The 21,652-nt window shown below is 46.4% G+C and overlaps 1 protein-coding gene across 3 annotated transcripts in view; it reads right to left on the bottom strand.

Annotated features, from left to right (window-relative positions):
* Positions 1 to 17,759, bottom strand: part of SFMBT2 (Scm like with four mbt domains 2) — a 107,572-nt gene extending 89,813 nt beyond the window's left edge. The window contains exons 1-3 of one of the 3 annotated variants that reach the window (XM_062624750.1): positions 17,672 to 17,759; positions 5,063 to 5,220; positions 124 to 218 (exon numbers count right to left, since the gene is read on the bottom strand). In XM_062624750.1, the coding sequence (XP_062480734.1) occupies positions 124 to 218; positions 5,063 to 5,168 (201 nt within the window). In that variant the 5' untranslated portion in view covers positions 5,169 to 5,220; positions 17,672 to 17,759. Of the gene's footprint in view, positions 1 to 123; positions 219 to 5,062; positions 5,233 to 9,251; positions 9,364 to 17,671 lie in introns of those variants that run through there. The other 2 variants (XM_062624749.1, XM_062624748.1) reach the window with 2 other exon arrangements.
* Between the last annotated feature and the right edge of the window lie 3,893 nt (positions 17,760 to 21,652).

Below are 21,652 nucleotides of genomic sequence, written 5' to 3'. Positions count from 1 at the left end.
CAGGTTGTCACATGCACGGAGGGATGATTTCTCCCCAGACCACACTTCAGTTCTCCAGGACCCACATGAAATCCACACAAGGGAACACTCACAACACCCACGAGGCTCAGACAAAGCACGTACGTGTTTGAAGGAGGTGTGGGGAGCAGCGCTGGCTCCTGTTTCCTCCAGGAACTCATCCCAGTTGAAGTCTGTGTCCTCAGTGCTGGAACCCTCATCTGTTGAAAAGCAAAGAAAGAAAAGCAGCCTGAAACACAGCCAAAGAAGGGAAAAGTTGTGGCAAAGCGTTCAGGGTGAGTACAGCCACCAGTATAAACATCGACACAATGGGAAAGAGAAAGCTTGTTTTAAAGAGCTGTGATTAACTGTTTTGACCAGCTCTTGCTATGCTTTCAGCAGACTTAGGGACTTCAGCAGTCAACACTTTGAGACCAGAAATCCCTCTGCTTTCATGGCAATAGGGGAACAAATGCATCACACTGCAAAAAGCACTTGTGCTCTTTCATTTCGTACTTGATGACTCTCTTGCTGTCTGTCCACTATCACAAGGGAGCAGTGGCCCTACTCATGTCCCAAAAATGGTCATGCAGCACTGTTAATTACAGCAGTGTCCTAGTGATAATATTACAAGTTGATTACATTGGCTGAGCAATGTGTAAAGCAAACACCCCAAACCTTGGGGCTGGGGAGACCCATTTGCAGTCCTGACACCCTTTCCTTTCCTTTCCTTCCTCATCATCCTTCCACCCAGAAATCTCAGCTGAGGCTGCCACATCTCTCTCTTCCCTAAAGACTACCAAAATCCCCCAGAACCTCTCACCAGACCGCTATTGTCTTCTTGGTTCCTGTGTTTGTTCTTGCCCCACTTCAGATTCAAGGCTCTGCATCCTGCCTCCCCCATGCACACCACTGCCCCACTCAATCCTTCCCCACGGTGAAGGACCTGACATTACTCCCCTTTCTTTTCTCTTCTGAGTAAAGCAGAGCTGAGGCCTCAAACCATCGCTGAAACACACACAGCAATAACTAAAAATAATTCTTCTCTCACTTATAGAAAATCAGCCAAATCTGATTGTTTTCATTTTGTTCCCAGGCAATCTTGCAAACCCAGTTCCATCCCCAGAGCACGAATATTTACAGTCAAGCAATGAGCTCGTTGCAATAAGCATTTATCAGGCAAACTCTACGAGACCCTCACCTGCCCAAACATTCATCAGCGTGGTCACGATGGAATTAAAGTGACTCATGACAAACTGAATTAAGAAACCTCCCCAGACGGTTTTATGAAGAAAACAGCAGGTTAATTTATTGCAATTATTGCTACAGGTCTCCAGTTTTCAGGACTAGAAAATTATGGTGTGCAATGGGAATCTCTCATTATTTGCTGCCTATGGAGCCAGACCCACATAGGAGAGGGGGGAAAAAGTAGATGAGAAGAGGGGTTTTGAGGCAGGGGCGGTGGAGGGTGAAGATCTATCTGGGAGTTCAAAGAGGAGCACTGAGCTGTCTGCCCTGTTAAACACTTGCTGCATCAAGTCTAAGTCTAATTCCCTGCCTTATACTCCAATAACCCGCTTAAATATGAAGCTGTAAATCAACATTTGTTCCCATGATAAAGTGACTACCAGTTCACTTTTCAGCTCAGCAAGACAACAAATAACCCAACCCCATGACTGCAACCTGAAAACAGACAAATTCAATGTAGAATAAGGAATGGACTTTCTTTTGCAACCAATGTAAAAAACAACCAGGCAGAGAAGCTGGCTCTACTTGAGATACTTGACCCAAAATCAGAGGTTCGTTCATTTCTTACTGAAAAATGACAGCTTAACCACAAGGTAGAAGCTTGGTGCAAAAATTGCTGTTTCCCTCATCTATACCATGCAACTCAGATGATCAGGGAAATTTTCAGCCTTAATATCTGCAACTCTGTGGAGTTAATCCAGAGATTTCCCTGTCTGAGCCTCTAAAACAGAGTCTGTGAGCAGATGGGCAGATATGGTTAACCATTCCAGGTTAAAATTACTCCAATGCTTAAGCAACTTTTTACCCTGATCACAAACAACCCCCATCCCACTAAAAGGCAGAAGCATCTGACACAAAACACTAGAAGTGTATCCCCTCTGCCTCCTTGCTTCCTGCTTTTGCTTCCATCTGGGCTGGTGGTGTTGGGATGGGCTGCTCCACAACCTCAAGGACTTCTTCACCCCAGGACATCTGATATGGTCAGGACATTTCCAGGTCAGCCATCGACTCTCTTCTTGTCTACTCAGATATTTCCATTTTAGATCATGACATACTTCCCTCTACCCATGAGGCTCTCTATATATTCTCAGATTTTATTCCTGCTTTTTGCTCTCACCTGCTCGGTGAGTCCAGGCACATACCTCCTTTTCTCCAGCCTTCCTTGGTACTCTTCTGGGAAGGAATCATTCCACAGAGCCAGTGGAAGCTGAGATTTTTAGGCAGCTCAGTCTAAAACCTTCATCCCTTATAGGCAGCAATGTCTCCAGGGTGGCAAATTATTCTCCAGAATTTGCCAACAGCACTTTAATTATATTAGCATTGCAGATGCTAGTTATGGATGCAACAAGCCCTCCTGTACCTCATAATCTTATTACCCATGACCTTACTCTGCCACGTGCCAACACAGAGAGACTCACTGCCTCCACTGTTCCCACAGCCCCAGTGGAAGGTTCATTCACATGTAGCGCTGGAAACCTCACAACAGCATCTGTTAAACAAAATATCACCCAGATCTCTCCTTTCTAAACCCAAACAAGACAGGCTTCAAGACCCCGCTATGAGGGAGGCAGCGTTAGAGCTGCAGCCTTCCCTCCCTGTCAGCTCATTTCTCCCTGACGCATCACAGGTCTGACTGCTCCACTGTGTTTTATCTGCAGACTTTATCAGGAAATTACTTTTACAAGGCCTGTAAAAATAATGTCAGAGTACTCATTTATCACAGCTCCAGCCTTTTATTTTGCTTCGTTTTATCACAAAGGATTCTGAAGGGACTGGACATTTCCAAAATACCTTTTTTAATGGACTTTGTTCCCTTCTAGAACATCCAGAGCAGAGACAGTGTGGTGCAGGGATGAGATCAGCCCAAGGAACCCAACCCCATCCATGCACATAATGGGACTGTGCACAACTCACCTCATCCATCAGATCCCTACTGCTGAGGAGCAGAGGACACCTCTTCCCAACCTCCCTCAACTGCCTGGAGACCCCCCAAATTAAAAGGTAGACAGAGAAATGCGACATCTCTCCATACATGACAAGGAAGATTGTGTCTGCCTGAGAAGCAGTTATCCCAAAGCTGATCTCTTTGTCATGCCTCAAGCCACGCGCTCCAAGAACAAAGCCCTGGCTATGCTGGAGAGCTGCAAAATCCCAGATGCCAACATTTCACAGAGCACCCCCTGAGATGATAAATGTGGCATCGGGCCTATTTTATGCATCCTTTCCAATTACTGGTACTCAGGCCCACTGCTCTTCCCTAATGAAAGAGTCAAGGCTGGCCAGCCTGCAATACGGTGATGTATAAAGAAGCCCAGGATGGCAAATAAAATCAACAAGTCATTATTTGTGAGCCTCTCCATGGCTTTAGAGTGCTCATGCATGGACACTATAAAAATGCAACTGTTCCAGCTGTTAACAGCCTCCTGGGGGGCTTTGGCTATGGGAAATAAAGGCAATAAAAGAGCTAAAATCTGTGGCTCCAGTAACATGGACTTTTCCAAGGCTTCACTGAAGAAGAACCTATTTGTGGCAGATGATTTAGCCATCTTAGTGATAGCACATACATACATTCAAGACTTTCTGAGATTCACCACTGCTGAGGGCATCTATTTCCATGGAAGTAGATTTCAGGTAGCCCTTCAGAAGCACAGACCTTCACTGGCCATTTATACCTCAGGATCCTTTTGTTAAGAACAGCTCTTACAGAAATGCAAGCAAAAGCATTCAAGTACCTGAGCACCAACACAATGTACCACAATGCAAAGAGGAAAGCTCTTGTACACATTAACTGACTGGCAGCTCAGTGCTGTTCTCCACAAGTCCATCAATTTAGCTCTTCCATGCAAACACAGAGCAAGGATGAAGTTGCAAGTTATAGCTGAGCCACATTAAGCAGTTCACTACCACTGGGAGAAATCCCATTCCCACCAGCAAGTGCTCTTCCTCCAGCCAGTTCAACCCACAAAGCTGGCAGAAAATGATTCACTTGTCTTTTTTCTGCATTACCTTTCTGCTGGGTTACTGAGTTGACTGATTCAGCCCAGGCTATGATAGGCAGCAGAGGTAATGCCAGAGAAGAGACGGGATAGAGAGAGGTCTCTCATTTTGTCATCAGAAAGTAGATTGGGCCTAGCCATAATGTGCAACTTCACCAGACAATAGAGCCTCCTCTGTCAGAGCTAGATAGGGGAAATTAAAGCACCTAATTCCAGCAGAAATCACCAGAAGCTAGCACTTATTTTTCTGTATCTACCACAGTGATGCCCAAACCTAGCACAATGAATGCTCACCTTAAGGTGCCCATCCTAGAGCATTACAGAGCATCCAATCACACTCATCAGCACAAGGACAACATGGAACCAGCTCTCCACTGGCTGGTCTAATATTTGTGAAGCACTCTCACCTGAAGCCCTCAGAAAAGTTGTGAAGGAGATGAGGGTGAAGGTCAAAACAAAGGAGAAATGCTGTAATTCCTGAATGTTCATCTCTCCTCTCTAACCACAAAACTTCATTAGAATAAAAAAGGGTGGGGAAACTGGAAGAACATGGTATGATGTCCCAGGAAAGGCTTTCCATTGGTTTTTGTTTAAATTCTGAATAGTTGCTATGCATTGTAGAAGATACGCAGAAGAAGAAAAGCTCAGATTTCCTAACCCATCAACCATGGAACACTATCCAACCCATAAGACTCACAAAGGGCCTTCAAGCTGTACAACCATTCCCAGTGCTCCCATGGTAACATGTTCCCACCTCTACCAGCCACCAGTTGAAGGGCTGTAACAGTGAAGACAACCTATGGGGGTGAATGAGAGCTCACCTGAATCAAACTGTTCCCCGTTGCCGTTGGCCGGGCTCTGACCCTTCTCTGGGGAGGGATGCTGGGTCTCTCGCATGGTGGCAATGAAAGATGCCCTTGTCTCCATGGTATAGAGGAAGAGGCTTTGCCTTCCTAATTCATCCTGCAGCAGGGAGTGCCTAGAGGACGAGCTAGAAGAAGGAGAGAAAAACAATGAGTGATTTGTTCTATCCACATCAATCCATTCCCTCATCCTTTCCTAACAGTTTTCGAGTTATTCCATGTTGATTGTAAACCTCCGATCCTGGTCTCTCTTCTATGGTGAAGCCACAGTTGGATAAGGAGACGCAACAAAGGGCCTTAGTGGCAATAACATCATTATCAGCAACAACAATAATAACAACAGAAACAATAGTGAGGTAAGAAACAGCATCCACAGGATTCACATCTCAAAGTTCAGCCCAGATCCTTGTACCACCAACAGAAGGGGAAGGATCAACCCATAAGGTGGCACAATCCATGCCAGAAAGAAAAAGGCCAATTCAACCATCCTGCAGCAAGTCCAGCCCTTGCCTTCCACCTTGTTGCTGGTTAATACTGTATGTGTTAGCCAGCACATATAGTTTGAAATAGATCTCACTCCATAAAGATTCAAGCTTCCAAAGGAGGCAATTCTGAAAACGAAACAGAGGAAGCACTGAAGGGAACATAATTGGGAGAGCATGAAATAACTAGAAAATAAAGTTCAGCATGCAAAATGCAGACACCCTAATGAAACAGTGCTGGCTACAACCGGTTTTTGAATGAAGACCGACCTAAGGTAACTGCAGCAGTTAGTGCCACGTACAGTAGCAAATATTAACTCAGGTGTAGACTGGGTTATGGTGGCAGAGGAGATTCTTCTAGAAGGAATGACCATAGTAAATACAAAGTGGAATAAAACCATGCAGAGATGAAAAGTGGTATGAGACGGGAAATACAGACTGACTAGATCTTGAGTCAGACACAGGACTAAATGAGCACTATATTTCTAGCTATAGTAAGCCACCAGACAAGCAATATCCAGAGATACACCTTCAGGAGTAGATTAAAAAGAACTCCAAAGTGAGCTTTTTGTAAAACTCTGAGATGGTGATGAATTACAAGCTGTCAAAGGAGGACTGAAAAAGAGAAACCAAGAGCTTGGGTTATGGGCACAGAGGGAACCAGCTATTCACACAAGATATGCTAAAGCAAAGACAGATAGCGGGGAAAGTGTGTGTCCAGAATATAGGATGTGCAAGACTGGTCTTGCTTATTAGTGGATGCCTCCAAGATGGGCATGAGAGAGAGGACTATGCTGGCAGCAACACCACCGAATGCTCTGCAAGAAGCATGACTAAGAGCAGGAACAAAGTTTACTGCCAGAGTCCAGGCAAAGCAGAAGGTAATAAGATTGTAAAAATATTATGGGATTTTTTCAACTTTTACTACCCAGAAGACATATTCAGAAAGACCAGATATAGTGGTTATAAAACAGAAAGAGAGAGTGTTCTGTCGTAGATTCTTCATTCCCAGTTTTTAAGGCTGTTTCAATGAAAACTGCAAGGAAGAAATGCACGTGTGTGAGCAGTTTCAAGATGAATTGCAAACAATGAGGAGCATGTCCAGTGCAAGTGTGATATCCATTAACTGAACCACGGTGGGGCAGTCTCGCTGGAGTGATCACAACAGCACTCGGGTGGCTGCAATTAAACCATGCTAAAATCACGGGTGTTTCACTGGTAGTGAAACCAAGGCAGATGATACAACCCCCAACCAAAGGTTGTTGGGCAAAGTTAGACCCATCAACAGTGTGTGTTCCCCACCCTAAAGGCACCTGATAATGAAAGGAAAAAAACACTTTTAAACAAGAAGACCATAAACCAATTCTCTCTGTGGAGTCCTTAGTATCCTTTGAGCACTCCATAAATACTAACAATCGCTTCTCCACTGCGATAGCCACTACAGCTTTCCATCTTTATTCCTTCTTGACATCAGACTTGCTAATGAATTAAGTGTATTATATACTATGAGTATTTCAAATGTAGTTAACCTCAGAACATATGTATCACAAGGCCAGGTTGGACAGGGCTTGGAACAACCTGGTCTAGTGGAAAGTGTTCCCTGCCCATGGCAGAGGGGCTGGGACTGGATGAGCTTTAAGGTCCCTTCCAACCCAAACCATTCTGCGATTCTATGACCACTCATCCCCAGTGTATATTAAGTTTCAATTATGAAACTAGAAGCAATCAGTCTACTGAAAATCAAAAAGCACTTCTCCTTTGGTGGGGAATACTTCTGTAAATATCATTAATAATAAATTGGTTAAGTATCAGGATTTTACATCAAGCTTGTTAAACGTGAGAGGAAGGGAGGTGTCAGCTGAAGCTAAATCTTGGGTGGATTCAGCTGTTTCCTTTTTTGCCTAGGACTAGACAATGATGGAAGGCAACCTGGGTCTATTAGAAAATGACAGAGAGATCAATTTAAACACAACAAATCAATCATCTTAAACAGAACTCAGGGGTAACAATATAAATACCAAGAAGAAAGATATGCTCATGGTAATGTACTTAAATCTTGTGATGCTCCTATGAGGCTGATAAGACAAAGTTATGAGCTGATAAAAAACTGAAGGTGTCTTATCAGATGATGACAGCATTTGCAGTCAAGCTCCAAATCTGACACCAGACCCATAGGAAAGGCCCATTACACTGCACCAGGGAATTTCCCATCAGAAATGGAAAATGGAAGGGAAAACCTGCAGAAACCTGCTTAAGGTGTCTGCAACATGGCTGGGATCCATCCTCAGTGGCTACATCTGGGGCTGGGCTCGTTCAGTTGTGCTCAATTCAATTAAAAGGGGGCAGTGCAGAACGTCTCATCCAAATTCAGCAAAGTCATCAACATCTCGTTTGCATGAGCTATGGAGAACTCACTGGTTATGAAATGTCATGCACATTTCATCCACATCCCAAGAAACCTGGATGGGTCAGAGGCTAAAGCTTATCTTCTTATTTTGGGAATAACTAGGTTACCATTTATTATAAGAGAGCATTTAAGTATCTTCCCCATACAACATGGCAAGACCAAACTCTTATACAAACATAAGCTTCAAGCTACCTCTGAGCCTTGGTGTTGATATAACTAACTAGTAAAGAAAGCTGACACAGGGTATTAATTTTTCACTTCTTATTAATTGCTGCTAATTAACACTTCAAACAGAGTCCCCAGCCATGCTGTTAACAGTAGCATACTGACTGGCCTGCAATCATCAACATGAAACAAGCAGCACACATCAATGTACTCTGATTTCTCTGCCAGTCCAAAGAAACCAGCTTAAGGACCACAAGCCACATTGCCAGCCTCTAAAGCAGGGGATGGGAAATAACAGCAGAAGAGGCTCAAGGTGACACTGCACTAGGCAGGAACACAAAGGGAAATATTATGACATGCGTTTGAAAGAGCAGGGAGGGGGGAAATTCCCTGGTTTCATATCCCTTGTTCATTGTTTCTGCACAGTGGTGGTTCAAACTGACCCGATTCTTACCCCAAGCAGCTCCCATTCCCCTGGTATTTAAATTCAGATCCAGACTCTTAATTTACAGGCAGAAAAAGACAGACAATATAAAATATAAAAAAAGGAATCTCTTTTATTTCCTTCTTCCCACAGCTGTCACTCTCAGCCACACCAGTATCTCAAACACGCTGCCTTGTCATCTGTACCAATACTGGCTTTGTAGAAGTGCTGGTGTTGGCTTCCATTTTACAGTTCTCATCTCCTGTCTTGGTTTTCTCTCCTTCGGAGTAAGCCCTGTAAAGGGAGGTCCCTTACCCCCCACACACAAATCCAGCACCCTAAGGCTCTCCCTTAAGACTTATTCCTCTAACGTATGCTTGGTTAACTGGGATTGACAAAAAAGTCAGGCTAGTGGAACAGAAGATGTAAAAAAACCCTGCATCCTTGAAACCTCCTTCCTGGATCAGTTGTGCTGATGTACCGCTGAGTCCTGAAGGGTGGAGAGGCAGAAATCCCACTGCTTTCCCAACAATCCATGCCCTGCCTCCAAAATCCTGTGATGTTCATTGACTTCTGACAGTCCCACCTCTCAGAATGGAGCCACTTGATGAGTACAGCAAAGCCACAGTTGTACTGTATGGCCCTCGGTCCTTGGTAAAGAGCTCCTACCAGGGATGATGACAGAGGAAGGGTGGGTCCACGGACCCACTGAATTCCCAATGCTTGACCCTACATATGTTGGTCTGTAAGCAATCCATGTCTTTATCAAGCCAAGTTGGAAGGAAGCCCCAGCACGCTTTCCTGGTGAATTCACCTTCTGATTTCAAGCAGTCACCTTAAAGCTGGGTGTTACCACAAGCAATGTAGCCTTCACTATCTTCAAGCCTTCTGCAGGAGCAGAAAAGCCACTGCAAAGTGATTAAGGAAACCGTTTTGGAAAAGTGAGAAGATCCACATGCCTGAGCAGTCACGAAACTGAAGCAATTGGTGCTGATGCTCTCAGGAAGCAGCATAGGCCTGCCCTACCTCAACACAATTCCAGAACTGAGATGCTCACTCCAGTTTCCTCCTTTTGCATCCTATTTTCAGAACACATCAATTTTTAATGTCCTCACTAATGTTGCCCACCTGGTCAAACGGCTTTAGATTGGTAAAAAGGAGGCACCTGGGCCTGAGCAGATGGAGCAAAAGCCTAAGTAAGGCATAGGTGATACTGGACCACATCTTGGCTTCATGGTTCACTTCATCTTGAGGTTTTCCAGCACAGCAAATCCCCATTAAACAGCACTACAAAAAACAAAGCCCACCCATCCTACCCACCTCAGGTGGGATATCCTTCACCTGGTCAGCCATTTGCAGCTAATCAAGAGAAAGCATCTCCAAAGGGCAATTTGTGGGTTCCAAGTCAGACACCCAAAACTTGGGTGAGATTAACTTCTGCCCAAGAAAGCTGTGAATGCTTCACCCCTGGCAGTGTTCAAGGCCAGGCTGGAGCAAGGTGCTCTAGTGGAAGGTGTCCCTGCCCATGGAAGGAGGCTGGAACTGGATGGGCTTTAAGGTCCTTTCCAACCCAAACCATTCTGCGATTCTATGAACAACCCTCAGAGGGTGCCTGTGCTTGTTAAGACTTTAGACACCCAAATTTTCCAGCAAACAAACTGAAGAAGAGAGATGCTCAGATGCCATACGGTGCCGGCCCTGTATGTGGAGCAGGGTGAAGGTGGACTCAGCCCTGTGGGACTACATCTAGGATGCACTGCAAGTGGCAGCCTGCCACAATATTTACACCCTCTGAGCATCTGCACAATGCAAATGGAGGCTCCTTTGGAAGGGCTGCTGAACACATCAAGGAACAGCTTTCACCTCGTAGAAAAAGAGCCTGCCTCTCTTCTCACACAAAGCACCAGCTGGAAACCTTTAAAGGACCCCTTCTTCCAAATTCCTGCCCTTCTTTTTTATTATTACTTATTTGAGAGCTTTCCTTCGTCAAACGTTTTCACTTGTATCAAGTGACAATTTCTCTTTCATACTGCACACCCCATGACTGTGTTGGTTCAGATGTAGTCTAGGGTGGAAGAAGCAAATCCCATCTTATCTGGAGAACTAGGAATGTTCACAATATTCAAATATATAAAAAACAGCTGAATAGAAAGCGTATAATGTTTTCCCTATTCCTGATGCATCGAAGAGGAAGGGTTGGGTTTAAACTGCAGGAGGGGACATTTGATTTGGGCATACGAAGAAATAGCTGATAATGAATATGGTAGGATAAACTTCAAGAAGAGCCTTGCTTTTGGAGGGGCTAGGATGCTGATCTGTCCAGAAACAGATCTTGGTACAGCTAATCCTGCCCTGGGATAAGAGATGGTCAGTGTAAGCCATGGAGGTCCCTTCCAGCCTCCTGCTCCAGCCACTCAGTAGGGCTGAACCTTCTGCTCTTGAAGTCAAGCATCAACATCATTTGTGCAGTGGCACAGAACATAAATTACTAAGCCTGGAGAGAAAACATGCAAAAGTGGGAAAACATCACATCAGGGACAGTCTGGACTGTCCATCCCAAAGGGGAAGGACAAGAACCAAACTCCTCTGAGGACACGCGGTGGAGAAGCGGCTGTGTGAGGTGGTGACAGTCCTCCGTAACTCAGCAGGTCGTTGTTCTCCTCCTCTCTTGCACCAGGGCTGAATAACTTATCCTTTATGCCAACAGACACAAGCCTGTTTCACAAAGCAATTTACTCATCCTCCCTACCTGGAACACCCGGAGTCCAGCATACACACAGTGATAAAGAACAGTAAGATAAGGTAACAGAAAGTCAAATAAACCTAATTAGAGAAACTGACTTGTTTACAGCAGAAAGCCCTGCAATGTTAGGCAAATATATATATATATATATATATATACAGACAGGTACACAGACTTAGGTGTGCATCCCACTCTTAGCTTGCCAACAGCAAAGTCCAGCCCCAAACCACCCTGTAGTGCTGTCACAAACAGCCAGGCAAGGTGAGTGGGTGCCTCTCTCTTGCCCTGTGTTGCATTACTGATGCTCATGTCAAGCAGCTCTAAACACCCCTCCTGTCACAGCACTGACATTTTACATCCTCTTTCCATAGATACAAATGTCAACATCAGGTGTCAGGCCAGGGAAAGGGAGGTCGCCATGTATTAAATAATCTCGTTTCTATCTGCTACTAGGTGTCTGTCACCACCTCCATGATTCAACAGACAATTCCCATGATGTAGCCCCACAACTGGTACCTCTACCCATGCTAAGGACTCAGCACACACAGACGACATTGGGAATACAGCATATTGAAGATCAGGCATCTTCTAAAGCTCTCAGCTGAATCAGGAACATGAAGAAGACCTAATCAACAGCCCCCATACCCTTTACAACAGGCAAAGGAACCACAGGGAAGAAGCACAGCGGCAGCATCAACCATCTACAGAGCCCTTCTCTTGCCTCTGTTTGAAATGGAACTGAAACGAGGAAGACTTTTAGATGGGTAACTGGAACACAACTTCTTATCATCCTGAAGTATCTCATCTCAAAACACCAGCCAGACCCCCTGAATGGGACCGATGAGATGAGCAATAGAAGTCACCCAGCAGGAAACACAAACCACTGTTTTCATGGACTTCATTTCGGGCCCAATTCACAAGTCCCTCATCAGCCAAAACTCCCATTGCCCGGGGCAAAGAGTTCTGCAGCAGTCAGAGCCTTTCTCCAAAAATAATGTGAGATGCAAACCAGAACCCAGGAAACATCTACCTGTGATTCCAACGGTTTTTAGGAAAAATGCCATTTTAGGTCTTGGCACCATTTGGTTCATTTGAACAGCACAGCAGATCAGAGTCTGGGCTTAGTCCTACACGCGCTCACATCCCCTTCAGCACTTCACATCTAGAAGCAGCTTCACTCACTGGTAGGATCAGCCAAAGAAAAAGATGCAGCCCTTGCAGCCACCTCCTGCTACCCCTTGGTACAGCAGCAGGATGAGGAGGACTCAAGTGCATGTGAGGGCAGCCAGCAGACCCCCGTCAAGGTCTATCCAGGACCACATCCCACAAGATACTGTAACTTAAAGAGTCCAGCAAGTCACATTTACTGGGCTCATTCCACTCCACTTCTCTAAGGAAAGACAAACTGGATTGATTCCCTTTTATTCCACAAGTGGCTTCTAAGAGATGCCATGGTGAACAAGGTGAGCTGCTCCAGGACATCCAGATTTAATGCTCCACCATCACCCATACAATGGTGCATTGTGGAATCTGGTCTTACACCTGCACTGAGCTCCCACCCTGGACCTTGCTCAAAACACCTTCCAAGAAACAGTTAAATACTATTTTGTCTTGACCTTTCTTTAAAGGGATGTTTAGTGCATCCAGGAAAGCTACTGCTTTCCAACCAAGTGACTTAGAGCTCCTTACAGCTTAAGGATCCATGGTCATCTTGTCTCACCACCTACACTGCAGGGGCAAGATAATGTCACCGCCTGGATCTCAGCAGAGGGACTTCCTTGCCAAGCAGATGAACACAAAGCTTCCCGATACTATTCAAACTGGATCTCAGGACCTTACCCAAGCAAACAGGACCTCCTTGCACACCCCACCCCAGTGATGTGAAGAGTATTAATCATGAAAGCAAGAATCATGACCGAGAGTAAAAATAGCAGGGATTCGGCACGTACCTTTTTGTAAGCCTCACACCTACTCAGACCCGATCTCTCGGTCAGCTCTCAAGAACTGATTGGTTTTTTTTTCCTTCCTTTCTTTCTATTACTCTTTAATTTTAGAGCAACCATTTCTCATGTATGAAAATGGAGTCACTGTGACCACATTTTCCAAAGCAGAACGCTCTGGTTGCATCTTGCAAAAGGCCAACCTCAAAATAAACTTGTTCAGGAGTTCTTTTAAATGTCAGTGAGAGCTATTGCTCCTGTTTCTGCATCCCCTGTTTTGCAACCCAAACATGTTTCATCGGTGTAGGAGTCATACCTGAGACACAGACAATAAATATAGAAAAAAACCCATAGGATGGGTTTGGTTTCATCAGAGAAGGTTGCCATGCAAAGATCAACAGGTTCAAATGATGACTTTTAAACACTGACAAAGTACCTTAGGCTTCTCTAATCCTAAAACAAACCTGCTCCTGGGAACCAGCACATTACAAACTCTGTATTTGCAAATAGCATCACTATGAACAACAGCATGACCACTGAGGACACTGTAGCACCAGCTCATATACTCTGTATGTTACTATTTGTAGTAAGAAAATACCTCTGACACCTCCATAGCCTTCAGGTCATCTAAAATGTGGGCCCTGTGGTCACCACATTGATTGTCTCTTTGGGGTCACCACACTGATTGTCTCTTTGCACCTTCAGAAACATGCCTTTTTCTCCTCTGCTTCAGGTTTTGGCTCCTTGTCCCAGGTTTTGGAGCTTTCCACAACTCCTTTACTTTGTCACTTGGACACAGGAAGGGACCAGCACCTCCTTCAAGCACCATCACCACCCCTGAAAACCTGCCTGGCCACTCTCCATACCTTCCCTTACTCCACACCAACATGACTTTAGCCAGCAAAAAGTCCTTGAAGAAACACAACGGCATCTTCTCTACCGTGCCTTGCCCTTCAGCAAGTAACATCACATCCCCTCGTTGATGCATCCCCAAACAGTGACTCAAAATACATACATGCATTTCATGGGTCAACAGCATGCTCAGCACAAGCCAAGGGTGGGGGAAAAGGATCCCCAGCCTAAAGAGTTGATGGCTGTGGTGTTTATTCTATTTCTAGTAACACTGCCATGAAGCTTTAACAAATGCTTCATTAAAACATCAACTGTCTGTCCAGACAGTTAGTTACCAGTTATAATCACAGCTATATAGCTATATACTGTCTTCTACAGATGTTCTTACATCTGTGTGAAACACACTCTCCACCTCTGCACCGTCCTTGTAACATCTGCTAAGTATCTGTAAATGTTTTCTCAATATAGAAATGAAATGATACTGCCTTGCTTATAATGCACGTCGTGTTCCACTGCCCAGTGTGCCCCTTAAATCATTAAAAAGGTATTTCCTCGTTGTTTACAATGCACTACTCTCTCTATAGCTCTGTATCTAGCTCTATAGCTCTGTATCTATTTAAATGGCTTTTAGATTTGCACTTAGTAACAGATTACACCAAGCCTCCATCTTATCACAGGAGTTATTAGGACCTAATCCTTTTTAAGCACTAAAGTTATTAGACCTGTGAGAGTATTTTCTTCCCTTCCATAAATAACTTGCTGGAGGTACAAAGAACAGAGGGGGGGAAAAGCTACTTGTATCCCTGCTCACCCAAGCAACAGTCCCAGCCCCAGAGAGAAAACCTGCCTGCTCCTCCTTTGCCCCTAAGCAAAGGAGATCAAATTTGCCTGCACCTAAAGGCTTCCTGCAAGGAAAAGCAAAGAGCACCAAATCCTGGCCCTCACCCCTCTGCCATTGATGGAGAAAAGAAGGTTTGCTTGGTGGGACCAGAGCTAACCCTAATGCAGCCTCACTGGTGCTGACGGAGGGGTGTGCAGCAGCTTTGCGCATCAACAGGTCCCCCTTTGAGGGAGACAGAAGATAGGGGGAGAAAAGTGGTCCCATCAATACAGCCTCTTTGGGTGATGTGGATGCCCCACATCAGGGATACGGCTGACGAGGCTGCACATTAGGCTGCTTTTCCCATCTTTAAGCAGATTCCTCCAAGGCAAAGTAATAAAAGAGAAGCAAGGGAAGAGGGGGGAACATCCCTCCAGGTACAGAGGGATCCCCAGAGACCTTCACAACCCCTCTCCAGTCCCCACAGCCACAGCACACAACTAGGCAAAGCTGCTTCTCTGCTCAGACACCAGGTCACTCTTCAACACCACTTTCTTTGCCAGAGCACCAGGGGCACAAACTGATGTTAAAAGTAGTTCTGTTCATGGGGCAGCAAATTTAGGGATGGAGAAATGCAAGGGGGAGAGGAGGAAGACAGATTCCCATTTTGCAATGGCTTCCATCCCTTTCTACCCCACAGGCTGACACCACTCCACTGCAGCTCTTGGATTTTGTCACCAAGTTCCGCTGCCTTCCAAGCCGCTTTGCTTATAATTAATGCTGTTTTCTGCTATTTTGATAAGAAATCCCAATCCTCCCCTACCTGGTCTTCTCCTTTGTGCCCCTCCCCACCACGATGCTCTGCAACACAAGTTTGCAAAGCCTGGTCCTGGCAGAGGCTGGGATCTGGAGAAAGGCAAGGGGAAAATGGGGTAGGAACATGGAGCAGAGCCCTTTCGGAAGCAGAAACCTCAACGTGTGTGACAAGGTGTGCAAACAGCATCTCAAACTGCTCCTGCTAAATAAAAGCATGGTGGGTTTCTGGAGAGCACCTCTAAGAGGTACAGGCAAATAGGCAGGCAGCTCTCTCCCCCTACATCCAGCATCCTTCCTGGCTCCTCCATCCCCATTCAGGCACAGCTTGTGATGCTGAAGCATCCCATCGCCTCCCACAGCTATGAACCACAGATGCTTCAAAGTTAACATCTTGCAACCACGGTGAAACAATCCCAGAGCAGCAGCAATGAAGTACTCCCTGCGCAAGAACAAGGAAGTTTCTCTGCTTCTGAGGCAGCCTCACTCCTCCTCTCTCCTGGAAAACACATTTGCAAGAGGCAGCTGAGAAGGGCACAAACAACTCCCTGAAAACTCCTCTCCAACTCGCTTTGCAAGAGCTGTCTTTCACCTCCCATCGTGGGCTTTTTTAGGGTCTCTCTGCAAAGAACAGAGCTGCAGCACTCGCTGCAGCAGGAACTGGGAAAGTCACTTGTCTGGCAGCCAAAACTTCCGTGTGCAGCTATTTCAGAGCAGTTTGCTAAAGAACAGAGGGAAAAAAAACCAAACCCAAACCAAACCCACATCCCCAGCTGACTGCACCGAGGCAAGCAGGGAAAGCATGACAGCTCCAACAGGACATCTCGTCCCACGACATGTCTGCTGCTGAAATCACTGCTGTGTCTCTCTCGGCATACTACTACTACTACTACTACTATTATTATTATTAAATGATTATTACCATGGCAAGTCTCCAATCCAAAGGCAAACCACCCAAACTCTCACCTCCACACGTCCACATCTCAGGGTTTCTTCCCAACACACACAAACACCCCCCTTCACTTTTCCCACCACTGAGTCCTGCGGGAGGGGGGAGACACCCCGAGAGGACGGATCCCATCCTCTCCCCTCCTCACCAACGCACCACTCCGAGCAACAAGCGGGTTGAGCCCAACGTGTGGCACCGCGTTTCTTTTTGCCTTCTCTCAAACTGTTTGTTTTACAGTTTTTAAAGACACCTTAACCCGCCATGTTGAGCTGACAAGCTTTATAAATATTCATTTACCGCAGTTCGGGGAGCGCTACGGGGAAAACACGTAGAGATCGGGGCTGCACATTTTGGCACAGCTGATGGCTTGCTTTTCTACTCTTTCTTCCCTTTCAGCCGGATTTTTCTTCCTCTTTCCCTTCTCCTTGCAGATTGAGAAGAAACGCACCCGCACACCCAAAATAACTCTTTTTGAGACGTGGATCGGCGTAGGAAATGGGAAAAGAGGTTGCGCACTCCTTTGAAAGGACAGGGAATACTTTGAATACATAAAAAGAGAGAAATAAAGAAGGAAAAAGAGGTGGGGGGCGAAGGAAAGACATCTAAAATGCGATACAATGAGGTAAAAAGAAACCCCCCGCACGGCTGGGATTAAACGCCGAAACACTGCGAGCCCTGCCCGTGGTAACTCCGGCGAGCCCAGCCCCAGATACCGGTCCCGGCCGGGCATCAGCCCGAGCCGCCGCCCGCCAGTACTTCCCGGCAACTCCATCGCCGCTTTTCCTCCCCTTCGGATAAGGGGCGGGGGGGAGACGAAAACCCACACCAGCTTCCCCGCTTTAGAAACATAATAATTAACCCTTTAAAATATTTAGGAACGCGGAAAACGACCCAAAAAGGGCAAAACCTGATATATAAAATAAAGGGAAATACCCGCTGGAAGGGTGTTCTTTGGGGGGCGCGGTACCTTACCTGGGTCAGTTTGGGGGGATTTTTTTGAGGGGAAGGGTGTTTTTTCTTGTTTTCGCTTATTTTTTCCGCGGCTGAGCAGCGAGCCCCCGCGGTGCGCGGAGCGATGCGCGCAGCCCGGAGCCGAGCCGAGCCGAGCCGAGCCGAGCCGTCCCTCCGCCCGCACCCGCGGCGGACTCATTCCAATATGGCATCCGCGCAGTGCGCATGCCTGCCGCTCTTTTTAAGGCTTTTTTTCCCCCCCTTTCTCTCCATTTAGCAGCCAACTCCTTGTGTGACCTTTTTCAGCAGTTTTTTTAAGGAACAAAATAAATAAAAAAAGCGAAGAAAGAGAAAAATCTCGCACAAATTCCAACCCCCATCGCCCCGCTGCGCGCCCGCGCAGCCTCCTCGCCCCGGGGCCGTGGGAAACGCGCCGCAATAAGCCAAGGGAGGGTTTGAAAATCACCCGTGAAAGAGATGCCGCGGTTCCGCGGGGCGCGCAGCGGTAACGCCGGTGTCGCGCTCGACGCGATCAAACACCGTCTGCAGCGTTTTCTACCGGCGGCTCCGCATCCGATCGTCCCCTCCCCACCGCGACCCTTTCATTTCGGGGTTTTTCCCCCTTATTTTGGGTAGGGGAAAAAGCTTCCAGGGAGGGAGATGGGGAAAGAAAGGCACGATAAAATGCCCCCGCGGCCCCTCCCGTCCCCTCCACTTCGCCAGGCTCCTGCGTTACCTGATTATTCCCTGGTGCAGCAAATAAATCCGAAATAAATAGAATTAGGAGGGGGAAAAGCAGGCGAAGGCACAAGGCAAGATGCGAAATCAACTGGTGCAGGCACGGGAGCAACTTTCTATCGCTCGCTCGTTGGGTTATTTTATGGTTATCTCTTTCTTTAGCGGCTGCAGGGGGTGTGCGCGGCTGTGATTGGGGGGTGGGGGTTGCACGTACAGCCACACTGCGGGATTTTCCGAGGTTTTTTCCTGATTTTCTTTTTCCTTTCACGGAAAACAGCCTCGGTGCAAGGGTTGGACCATTGCCTGTGCCCCCCACCCCCTGGTCCTGCTCCTGAGGGCGCCAGGAACGTCCTCAGCGGTGGGATGGGGCTAAACCTGCTGCCAGGATTATTTGGGATGCTTCGGCTGGTGGTACCCGGGGCTTTGCTTGCCCGAGTATGCTCGCAGCGAGGCTGTGGGTGTATTCTGCAGGGATTTCACTCCCTCTCTTCCCTGCCCAAGAACCATAATGCTTCTCAGTGGGGGAATTTTGTAGCCCTAACTCCCTTCTCCTCCCAGGCAGGCAACAGCGGCATCCCTGGTAGGGCTGAGGTTGCAAGAGGATGTTCTTGAAGCATCCTCTGGGATGACACTTATCCAACAGGTCTGGAGGAGAGCAAAGGGAAGGGGTATCACAGCAGCGAGTCCTGGACTTTGTGCTGTCCACCCTGCAGTTCACCCCAAAAGCTGGTTGTGTCTGCCCCACACCCGGGCTGTCGAACTTGCATCTCACCCCACAGGCTCAAATGCAGTCGTTGTCTCCGCTTGCTTTTCTCCTGTCATTTCTGAGCTGAGGTTTGAAGTTTACAGGTAATCTCGTGAGCATCCCTTCTTGCAGGAGCAATGGGGTGCTGCGGGGAGGGAGTCTCACACCATGGAACACGGCAGTGATTTCCACATGTGGCCCCAGCTTTCTTCTACCCTGCTGCAGTCACCAGCCCCCTTTACACTGGTTCTTGATAGGGATTCATTGCTGAACCTCCCCATCCCCTTTCTCCTCCGCTCTCCCCATCCCCTTTCTTCTCTACCAGCCTCTCACAGACACATTAGCACAACACTTTTGTGCAAGAAGACAAGCGAGGAGTGCAATAAAGATGAAGAAAGGTGTCGGTTTTCTTTCATGGAGAAGATACTGAAGACTGGAGGAAAGAGCAGATATGGCAGGCAGTGGATTTCTTCACCACTATCCACGTTCTTGCCATTCAAAGCCCATCTCTGAAAGGCCACGGAGACAGCTTCAACCCCTCCTGTTCCAGCAGAGAAAACATACAAATCAAGCAGTTTGTGTTTTCCAGTCTTTGGGTTGGATGGGATTTCAAAGGGAATACTGTCAAAGCTTCAAAATGGGACCAAAAACCCAGTAGATGCCAGGAGAGCATTGAGGCCCCGTTCTTCTAGATGATCTTGAAAGCGGTTGGCATTTTCAGCATGGTGACATTTCAGCTTTTCAACATACTTTTGAAGGAAAGATGCTCTGCAAACTCGGTGTCTGTGTTCTTTCTTCTTCTAACCTGTTCTATATTAGGTTACACTGAGATTCCCCTCACTGCAGCATATCTTGATACAAAGCTGGTGGTGGGCAACACTTCCACCATCCAGCTCAGGGGCACAACCACCATAGCTCCCACAGTGTGTCAGATGTTTCTCCATCTCCTTTGCATTAACACCAGGTGTTTTAATGCTTTACTTCCATTCACACTTCAGCGCTCTTTGCAGGAGCTTTGGTCCCACTGACCTCTCTGGAGCTTCTTCCCTCTTGGCCTTGTTTTTCTCTGCCCTGGCCTCTATTATTTAGAGGCTATTTCTGAAGCACTGACAGTGCAATTGTCCCTGTGTGTAAAGATGTAGAAGAAAGCATTATCCTTGTCCAAAGAGTTTGTGATCTAAATTAGCTCCGTGGATGGTGTCCAAAGAGGTGGATTCAAAAGAAATTAAAATAATCAAAGCTGAGGAAGAAAGACCCTTTGGAATGTCTTCTAAGTGGCTGCTACAACAAGACTTTCATGTCTGAATGAAAAGGTGCAGATCTATATCAGGTCTGATCTGAAGATGACTGTAACGGGTCCTGTTGGCAGCAAAGACTTTGGATCTTGCTCACAGCTGAGAATACAAATTGGTTTAGTGGACATGAAATGCAGTAATAGCTGGGAGATTTTGTTTTAATGCTACCTTTTAGAGCATCACTGGGAAAAAGAAAGCACTTTGAGATATACTGAAGTGTCCTGGTGTAGTATCTCATGATACAAAATGGATTTAATCCCTGGTGAAAAGAACACACTGCTTTAGCTGCAGTGTTCTGTGTTCTCAGGGATGTATCTTCCACTGATCAAAAGCAACTTGGCTACATTATCACTGCTATCTGTGCTGTTGAATGCCTCATCTGTTGGCAGCTACATGATGCCCAAACTTATATTTCAAGTTGGCAACAGAAGTTTCACATCTGAAATTTCTCGTTGTTAGGTTTAACAAAAAAAAACTACTTTTATGCAAATAGCACTGACAACGGAAGAGATTTACCTGAGTACCAAGTACCCAAGCTGCAGTGGTCATCCATCTGTCCTTGCCTCTGATGATCACCCCCAAAGGATATAACTGTTCACACCCCAAGTTTGCCATAGGTGAACAAGAGAAACATGTACAACCCAGTGACATTCAGAGAGTGCCATTACCTTAGATCAGATATCAGCAGTTCCTGACCTCTGGGATAGATTATCAGTACACAAAACCTTTCCTATTTTGCAGGCTGTCATCTTCAGGAGGAGAGGTGGGGATGTAAAAAGGTCCCCTACACAAAGAGACAGAAGCATGCACACACACAGATGTTACAGCATTAACACTCCCAATTTCTCCCTTTTTTCCTGGCATCAGAAGAGAAATGTCCTGGGGGGCATTATAGGATTTGCAGATGGATGTGAATTTCTGGCTTTGGGATCCCTGCAAAAAGGAGCAAAGCTGTGCAGCTGCACCAGTGTATTTTGGGATTTAGAGATATCCAGCGTATGAGCTGAAGCAGGGACACTGTCTAACAGGAACTTGGTGTCAGAGAAGACACCCACAGACACCCATCATCTGGGGCTACCTCCATCGCCAAATGCAGCTCCTATTACTTGTCCCTCTGTGGAATTGCTCCTGGAGTCACAGTGAAGCTATTCTGCATTTTCTCCCCTCCATACAACAAACTAGGGCCTTTATCTTCTAAGTCTTCCAGTATTCAACCCACCCTAC

Source organism: Pezoporus occidentalis, unplaced genomic scaffold (genome assembly GCF_034315485.1).
Source record: "Pezoporus occidentalis ecotype Australia unplaced genomic scaffold, CSIRO_AGI_Poc_V1 ctg270, whole genome shotgun sequence".
NCBI lineage: Eukaryota > Metazoa > Chordata > Aves > Psittaciformes > Psittacidae > Pezoporus > Pezoporus occidentalis.
Note: the sequence above shows the minus strand (reverse complement) of the source record. Positions and strands in the feature narration are given on the sequence as shown.